Source organism: Triticum aestivum, chromosome 5A, assembly GCF_018294505.1.
Source record: "Triticum aestivum cultivar Chinese Spring chromosome 5A, IWGSC CS RefSeq v2.1, whole genome shotgun sequence".
Classification (NCBI taxonomy): Eukaryota; Viridiplantae; Streptophyta; class Magnoliopsida; order Poales; family Poaceae; genus Triticum; species Triticum aestivum.
The window spans coordinates 285,990,555-285,999,917 of record NC_057806.1 but is presented as its reverse complement, the minus strand read 5'-3'; the positions used below and the strand labels follow the sequence as shown (position 1 = coordinate 285,999,917).

General features: G+C 43.1%; 2 protein-coding genes across 2 annotated transcripts; one reads left to right on the top strand and one right to left on the bottom strand.

The window, feature by feature from the left end:
- Window positions 1–604: 604 nt before the first annotated feature.
- Window positions 605–3,978, top strand: LOC123102991 (pentatricopeptide repeat-containing protein At2g13600). Its single transcript, XM_044524473.1, has 2 exons — window positions 605–3,010; window positions 3,746–3,978. The coding sequence occupies exon 1, from the start codon at window positions 641–643 to the stop codon at window positions 2,480–2,482; it is 1,842 nt and encodes a 613-aa protein (XP_044380408.1). The 5' UTR covers window positions 605–640; the 3' UTR covers window positions 2,483–3,010; window positions 3,746–3,978.
- LOC123102992 (uncharacterized) lies at window positions 3,458–4,172 on the bottom strand. The gene has a single exon (XM_044524474.1). It carries the CDS (start codon window positions 4,170–4,172, stop codon window positions 3,717–3,719), a length of 456 nt encoding a protein of 151 aa, XP_044380409.1. The 3' UTR covers window positions 3,458–3,716.
- Window positions 4,173–9,363: the final 5,191 nt, after the last annotated feature.

Genomic DNA, 9,363 nt, shown 5'->3' with positions numbered 1-9,363 from the left:
CGAACATTACCAATAATGATTTTGAAAGCGCATTGAGTCGCTCAATAATAGAAGTGTAGGTCGTCGAATCACTATATTTTCATCATGGTCTCGATTAAAAATTTCATCTCTACAAAAAATCAAACCAACAAAAAAAGTTTGACACAACAATATAAACTCATCAGATTCGAATAGTCGAATCTGCGAGGACAGAAAATTCTCTAATCTTATGGCATTGCGAAAAAAAACGAGAGAAAAATTATATTCTACTCCCTCCGTTTCTAAATACTTGTCTTTCTAGTCATTTCAACAAGTGACTACATATGGAGCAAAATGAGTGAATCTACACTCTAAAATATGTTTACATACATCCGTATGTAGTAGTCATTTGAAATGTCTAGAAAGACAAATATTTAGGAACGGGAGGAGTATAAAACTATGATGATCACTACATGTCGATGAAGAACATAGAGATCTAGATCTTGAGATTTGAGGTCCCCCACCTCTCAGCGCTGGCAGCTGAAAGCGAGGGGACAAAAGTTCTTAGATGACGACGACGACGTACGAGAAACCCCCTTGAGGACCAGGTTGGACGGTTTCACTTTCAACCCAAGTTTGTGCGAGCCTTCGTGGCCCAAGACTGGGCAGCATCTGGTACGGTATGGGCCGCCGGCCCGATAGTTGCCGCTACTCTGCTTCTGGCATGCGCCGTCTCCCGCCGACGCTCGCCGTCCACCTGCCGCCATGCCCCACGCGCACGGCTACTCCACTCGCCACCGCCGCCGGCTTCAACGTCGCGACGGTGCTCGACCTCATCGAGCGCGCCATCTCCGTGGGCGACGTCCGCCGCCTAGGCCGTGCCGCGCACGCGCTCCTCGTAAAGACGGCGCTCAACCATCACACCCTCCTCTCCAACCGCCTCATCGAGCTCTACGCCACGCTAAACTCCCCGGCGGCCTCCCGCGCAGCCTTCGAAGAACTCCCGTACAGGAATGCCCATTCCTACAACAACCTCCTGGCCGCGCTTTCACGCGGCCCCGCCACCCTCCCCGACGCCCTCCACCTGCTCGACGCGATGCCTGCCCCCTCTCGCAACGTAGTATCCTACAACACCGTCATCTCGGCCCTCGCGCGGCACGGCCGGCAGGGGGAAGCGCTCCGCGTGTTTGCCCGGTTGGCCAGGGACAGGTGCCTGGGGCCGGAGGTGGCCGTCGACCGTTTTGCAGTGGTCAGCGTGGCGAGCGCGTGCGCTGGGATGGGAGCCGTGAGGCCACTCCGAGAGATGCACGGCGCCGTAGTGGTGTCGGGGTTGGAGGTGACGGTCATTATGGCCAATGCAATGGTGGATGCGTACAGCAAGGCCGGGAGGATGGAGGACGCCAGGACGTTGTTCAACCAGATGAGCATCCGGGACACGGTCTCTTGGACATCGATGATTGCAGGGTACTGCCGTGCGAAGAGGCTCGATGAGGCAGTCCGGGTATTTCACATGATGCCGGAGCAGGACACAATTGCATGGACGGCACTCATCTCTGGGCACGAGCAGAATGATGAGGAGGATGCTGCTCTGGAACTTTTTCGACAGATGCTGGTTCAGGGGATGGCACCAACACCGTTTGCTTTGGTGTCGTCTCTTGGTGCATGCGCCAAGCTCGGGCTTGTTATTCGAGGGAAGGAAGTGCATGGTTTCATCTTGCGCCGCTGCATCGGTTCAGACCCTTTCAACATTTTCATCCACAATGCCCTCATTGACATGTACTCCAAGTGCGGTGACATGGCGACTGCCATGTTAATGTTTGCAGGGATGCCTGAAAGGGACTTCATCTCCTGGAACTCCATGGTGACAGGGTTCTCGCACAATGGCCAGGGGAAGCAGTCGCTTGCCGTGTTCAAAAGGATGCTTGAAGCTGAAGTGCAGCCAACCTATGTTACTTTTCTTGCTGTCCTAACGGCTTGCAGTCATGCCGGTCTAGTCTCTGATGGCCGTCAGATTCTTGAATCAATGAAGTACCATGGTGTTGAACCAAGGGCTGAACACTATGCCTCCTTCATAGATGCTCTTGGTCGGAACCATCAACTGGAAGAAGCAAGCGAGTTCATCAAAGATTTGTCATCCAGGATTGGTCCAGGTACAACTGGGTCGTGGGGAGCGCTTCTTGGCGCATGCCGTGTTCACGGCAATATTGAGATTGCAGAGAAAGTGGCGGAGTCCCTTTTCCAGTTGGAGCCTGGAAACAGCGGTCGGTATGTCATGTTGTCAAACATTTATGCAGCGGCAGGTCAGTGGGATGATGCCCGCCGTATCAGGGGGATTATGAAGGAGAAGGGTCTGAGGAAGGACCAAGCTTGCAGTTGGATCGAGGTGCGGAATGCGAAGCACATGTTTGTTGCTGATGACACGTCTCACTGTGAGGCAAATGAGATATATGGGACGCTGGACAAACTTTTTGATCATATGCGTGTTGTAGTGGATCCTGTTGAAGACCAGCTTGCGCTGTGCTGAGAGTGTCATGCCTTCCCAAAGAATCATCAGAACAAGAATGCTACACGAAGCATGCCAGTAGATGTTCACTGTTTTGCCTTCAGCATCTTTGAAATGGCAGTGTTCCAGTTTCTGAGGCATGAGGCCGCAAAGGAACTTCAGAGCCTAATTTCTTTGCACAGTACTTGAGGCAGCAATCTCAGGAGAACCAGTATGATTTGATCCATTTAAATAGCCCTACCCACCGCTTCAGCATACTACTAAACACCACTAGCAACACATGGAGGTGTGTGTGTTATATGCCAGCAATCCGTATACAGTTCAGTATCTGCTAAGCTGTTGGATATCTGTTTGACTTATTTCTGCAGAAAAAGGGATATGTATTCATTGAAGTAGAAGTGAGCTAGGACTTCTGCCAACAATGGTTATATTTTCTCGTCACTTCTACTGATCCTGACTCGAATTATGATTATATAGTTTGGACAAGTCGGTGTTGCCTACATCGTGGGTCATTGTTCCTCTGTGCAAGTCAATTTTCCTGACAAACAGGTGAGTTACAGTATGTTTGAAACTACTTCTGCGAAGCCTTTTGCTCAGATAAATCAACTGAGAGCCAAAGGGCATTTCCCGTGTTATCCTAGGAAGTGTCATGTGAGATAAATGATGAGGTGGAGAGAGAAGCCAGAAAAAAGGCTTACCTTCTCTTAATTAAGAGATGATCTCTTAGCAACCATATCTCTAAGCACATATTAGGTATAGACTAGTTACTAGAGATATAATGAATAATCCATTATACATCGTATTTTTATGGCCTTCTCTAGACTACATGACAGGTTTAAAATAAAACTAACTTATCAACCATTATACATGCCCAAAATTATTCTCTGTTTGATGAATCTTGATCGCCAAGAAGGGTGAGGCTTGGCATTACTGACACATAGCAAACTAGAACACGTGTGAAATAATGGGAAAAAAAAAGCTTATTAACAACGAGTATATGCCATCAATAATTAAGTTTATACTGTCTCGTTTGATTTCCAAGACTATCTTCACCTTGTCATGGATGCATGCACCTACCTAACAAGACAACCTGAAGATAACCCCTATCTCAAAACTACTAGCAAATCTACTATGATCTCTGTTTTCCTATGTGAATATATAAATATATACATACACACATGCATATTTTCTTATGCTTATTATCCAATATGCATTTTCTCCAGCAAGCTCCCAAAATCGCCAGTTAATTCTTCTGCTAATAGAATAAATCACCGCTTCCTTCAGGTATGCTGTGCAAGGCAGGCCGCCACCCTCTGCAGCAACCGATCTCCTCCTGGTGCTGATCTTCCGATCCTCTTCGCATGAGAGCCACCATGTCGTCCAGGGAGACGGCCTGGTCGTCCTTGCCCAGCATCCGCCTGAGCTCCTGCTTGCTGATGACCAGCTTCACCCTCATGACGGCTCCAGGGTCAGCGACAGCGGAAGGTGCCTTCACGTCGGAGGGGAACAAACGATGCAGCTGCCCCAAGTCGCCCACCCGGACGTCGAGGTGTTGCTTCTGCGCCCGGAGCGCGTCATCGGTGTCGGAGCCAGAGACCCGTGCGACGGCGCCCTTAGAGAGGGGTGGCGGGAGCGCCTTGAGGATCTCGCCATCGCCGACGCTCATCACCTTGATCTCCTTTCTGTCTTGGATCACCAGGCAGTTCCCCATGGCCGACGATGAGCTGGGCTGCGAGCAGATTGGTGGTGAGCTACGAGGGAAGCACGCGCAATGGAAAGATCACAGTTCGCAAGTGCTCCTGTGCCAGTGTGTCTGTCTGTGTAAGTGGGGGGTTGCACGGACCAGTGGAGTGCTCTATTTAAAGAAGTGATGGTAGAGAATGTCCAAATATTTAAGAGCTTATTTCACGAATGCCATTGCTCTACTCACTTTCATTTTTGTGACAAATTCTATTTCTGCCTTTTAGTAAAGCGGCCTTAGACTTTGGCCTACCTAAGTGAAGTGAAGTTGCCTCAATACAACAGCAAGCTACACAAGAGCCTCATGAAAGTGCGCTCGCTCTTGTAATGGCCAATTAGTTTTGCGCCTCACTTGTTTTCCTCCTTTTTTTACGGGGAAGGGTCACCATTTTTCTTAGTAAAAAAGCCTGTAAACTAAGAAAATTATCACAAAACCATAAGAGACTGAAGGTGATCGGTATTGCCCTACAAGAAGAAAGAGAATGAATAAGCTTAAAACAAATGATGCTGAAAAATTGCACACAAGCATCACAAAATTTACAGTGTTTCACAATATTACAATAATGATAATGTAGTAGTACTGTAATTTTTAGAAAATAATATGATTTTCACACATACTGCATATAACTTGCGTGTACACATCCACGTCATATCCAGTGCTCAAATAATAAACCAATAGCGTCATATATTAGTTATCTCTTGGCACGGAAATGAATTGCACCTCATTTCAGTGTTGTTATCTCATGCACGAGCACAAACATGCACCCACATGCACGCAGACACAGGCACACAGAAAGAAAGAAACTGATACACACAAAGAAAAAAAAACACTGAACAAATGGGGAAAAGTTATGATCACAAAAGAAAATTTACGCACCACCATCACACATTTGAAAAGTTACGTGAACTTGAGTCAGCATTGGTCAAAACCGGGGTGATACAACACCAAAACCAGTCAAAACTGATATTAGGGACGAACATTGTTCGGTTTCGGTAGTTGGGATGTAAGTTGTCCGGTTTCGAAGTTGAGGGACCAAATCTAGACTCCGCCAAGAGTTAAGAGACGAAAAATATACTTTTCTCATGTAAGTATGAGGTCAAGAAACATTAGCATGCATGCATGTGGGGCCCAACATCTTGGGCACAGGCCTAATCCATGTTGTGCTTGTGCTATCTTTTATAGAATGTAGTGGAGCTAAGAATCATTTGCATGTTGCCAACTTTGCAACTGAAACATGAAACATCATCCCATTTTTTTTGCTCGTGTAGTGGTGATAAGTATGGGGGACAGCCCGAAAACAACCCCACTCCATTAGCACTATATGATGATGATACCAAATTATCATCACTACCAATCTATGAAAACACCCATTGCACCATATCGTTTTATGCTTAATTAATAAGTAATTCTTCTGTTATTAATAAATAATTCTTCTATACGCCTAAACGTGCACCTTTGTTGTGTTATGCATGTTGCTTTACATGGTCTACATATGTAGGTTTCGGAAACTATTAAATTGCAACATTTATGATAATCTATACATAGTACATAACACGTGTTTGGTTAATGTTTTGAAAGTACCTGTCCTTTCGGCCATCTCGAGTATGACCATAATTATCACAAAATCAAGCTTTACATTTAGTGCCATTAGTTGGCAAAATGTTAGCTCATGGTTTGTTCGTGTGTCAACTTAAGTATGTAAAACCCTCAAAAGAATAGATTATAGTAAAATGACATAAAAATTACATTACCATTTTTCTCGTAACATGAATTCGCATGCACACAAGCAAAAATAAGATTTTTCTTTGCACCAAGTTAAGTTTATTTTTCATAACGTGGTAAACCTTTTCTTGATTTGTTTTCATTGTAAGAATATAAACCCAAATGAATGAGTATAGTACATAGCGTTACCTTGGTGTTACACGTAGTATATACATGAATCTAGAGATCCAGCTCTCCGAGAGCATGTTGAGCTTCAACCAGGGCCAGATGTTGGGACTTGCCTTTGTCTTCGTCTCATCTACGTGATTTGCGGCGTCCTATGGAGGGAACGGCGTCACGGCGTGTTTTTGTTCTCCGGTTTCTTCTCCGTCCAATGTGGCTCAGTTAGATGTGCCTCGTCAGGGAACTTACGAGGTTTGTGCCCCCCTCCTCGCTTCGATCGGAGATGAGATTATCTTCTATCCCTTCTCGGTGCCAACTTCTCCGGGATGGTGATTTGCTCAGATTGTGGTCGTTGGTGTCTTCAGGTGTACATTGACGATTTCCCAGCCGCCGCTTCTTGACGGTTGCTCTCGTATGCAGCAAGAAGCTTTACTCACGGCGTACTGCCGGTGGATGCAGAAGGAAAGATGTGTTGATTACATTAAGGACTTGCTTGTGATTTCATATTCTTTCAATATAATGATGTTCTTGTAAGGGATGTTTTATCTAATGTATGGCCTTGTGTCTTTCTGCAACAAAAAAGAGGAACTCAAAAAGAAGTGACTCATGTTGTGGAAGTTTATGAAATTTCTTCATGCAATCTATAATTACTAGAGGATACGCCGTGCATTACTGCGAGAATTGGTTAATGAAAATTTGGATTGGCAACATGAGCACAAAAAATTTAAAATATACATATGACTTATTATATTTACCTATGTATAGCTGTAACGATATTTGTTGAAAATAAGTAGAATAACTGAATGAAAAACATTTTCTCATGTCTGGTTGAATGCTGTGGTGGGTCTTTTCCCATGCATAACCACATGTTTAGGTGGGTCTTTTTTTTTGCGGGTGAGATGAGTCTTATTCTATTCATAGTTGTATGATGAGGTGGAATGTTTACATGTTGAGATAAATAAGTTAGTGAGGATGAGTCTCTCTTATGTACTCCCTCCGTTCTGAATTACTTGTCGCAAGTATGAATGTATCTAGATGTATTTTAATTCTAAATACATCCATTTCTGCGACGAGTAATTTAGAACGGAGGGAGTATAAAGGATTATGTTTACCATGAAAACTATTTTCTTAATATGTCAAGGGTAAACTTTGTAAAAAGAAAGGCGTCCACACCACATTATGGCATGGCCGGCTAGAGTGTTTGAGCAAGCATGAGCTGTTTTTCTCGTTCGCACGACGTAAGCAGGAGGCCGAATCTAGCGCAAGACAACAAAAGCGCGTCCATCACATCAAGTAGCCATCAGCACATTCCCAAGCCCCACTACGATCCTCCTTTCTGTCATTTTTCCCTCCACTTTTCTACGTCTGCACATTTTATCTCTCTAGTGCGCACTATGGGACCTTTTTCGCGGTAACATGGGGATTTTGTTATCATCACGGACGGACAAAATAAAGTGATACGGGCACTGACTTGCTCAGTCAAAACTACCTTTGAAGACCAATTCAAAACCTCTAGAGAGTGGGTAATTAAGCACGCCGTGTGTCTAAGCAGAAATATCACATGGCACTGCAATTGATGATGTAAAAGAGAGTTGCAATATCATACTATTAGGCTGCTCGTGATGGGAAGTATTATATACTAGTAACATGTATATGATACTAGTGTATGCCATTACTTTCGTAATGTATAGTATCATAAAGTAGTATCTTAGATTGCATTATTAATTGTCCTGCATGACATAAAATAATACAATATTTAATATGATATGATACCACACCCTCTATTTCCTTATTTAGTTGTGTGCCACGTCATAAAAAAAAAGTCTATTAGTTGGCATGCATGGTACTGTTTATAATACTTCCATTACGAGCAACCTTATGATACAAATCATAGCACATGAAAAAGAGAAGAAAAATTAATTTTGCATAAATCCAATCGACAACCGTGTATTGAGATTCTACAAATGAACAAATAAAGTGCCACACTATTGCATTGGGGAGTTATTATTGTACTAAACTGGTATCATGTGCATTGTGCCCCATTAATTTAGGCAACACACATTGTATGTTGCATAAAATCAGAACAAGTATTTTTTGAATTGTTCATATGACACACTTTTGTCGTATCATTTTTTTATCCAATAACGATATTTTTTGTACAATGAATGGATATTCGTCCTACCAAAGCAATTTCTATTGGAGTACTACAGATGCATATCATGCATTTCTTTTTGCTACTAGTACCTACTTAACCCATGAGTGTGGATTTTTGGAGCACGGGTGCATCAGATCACTTTATTTTGAATAGTTCAAAAATCACATTTAAAAGTATAAAAAATGAAAAACAATTTAGCATGTTCATATGGATGTATATTACATGTAAAGTTTGGTGATGAAATAAATAAACATGTGAGATACATAAAAATGAAAAAACAATGATTGCTAATTAGCGAACAATATATGCATTGTTCATCATTTTCAGAATAATGATTTATCATTTTTGTGTAGCTCATGTATAGTTACTTTTTTTTTGCGGGTGACACATCATCAAAATCACCAGAGTGACTTATTTCTTGAGTGTGAATTTTTGGAGCACAGGTGCATTGGAGCACTTTATTTTAAATAGTTCAAAAATCATACGCACGACAATCTAAGCGTGGGTGACCTCTGCCAGTCGAAATCAAGCTTAGCTCCCGACGAGCGTCATATCCACATCCCGGCCTCCTCACCCCCGGATCTCATGTTTCAATTGCTTTCCAATTTTTGTGCATCATTTTTGAGCCATCTGAAAAAGCAACAACAGTCACAATTCCCAAAAACCTTCTCTCTCATACCTTATAATCCTTTTTACATTGCTATAAGTTTTACTACATCAAATCTACTATTGAAGATGCTCCTATACCCGAAGATGCTCTTATGTATGTACCCCTCCGTTCCTAAATATATATTTTTGTAGTGATTCCACTAAATGGACTACATATGAAGCAAAATGAATGAATCTACACTTAAAATGCATCCATATACATCTGTATGTAAATCTGAGAACGGTTTTGAAAAAACCGGGTAAAATGGTTTGGTTTTTATTCAGGTTTTGATCAGTTCAGGTTTTTTTGGACTGAGTTTTTTCTTAGTTTAGTTTAGTTTGGGTCCACAGAAAAACCAAGTCGGGTATAGTTGGTTATGGGTTTAAAAAGTTTGGTCTAATATGGGTGCAAACTATAGGTCTGAACCGGTTCTCGTCCCGGAGTAAGCCCAATAGAGCCCCACCTCCATCTCC

What these genes read in the sequence shown, in the direction of transcription:
- LOC123102991 (XM_044524473.1), top strand. Translation starts at nt 641, where the DNA reads ATGGGCCGCCGGCCCGATAGTTGCCGCTACTCTGCTTCTGGCATGCGC.
- LOC123102992 (XM_044524474.1), bottom strand. Translation starts at nt 4,172, where the DNA reads ATGGGGAACTGCCTGGTGATCCAAGACAGAAAGGAGATCAAGGTGATG.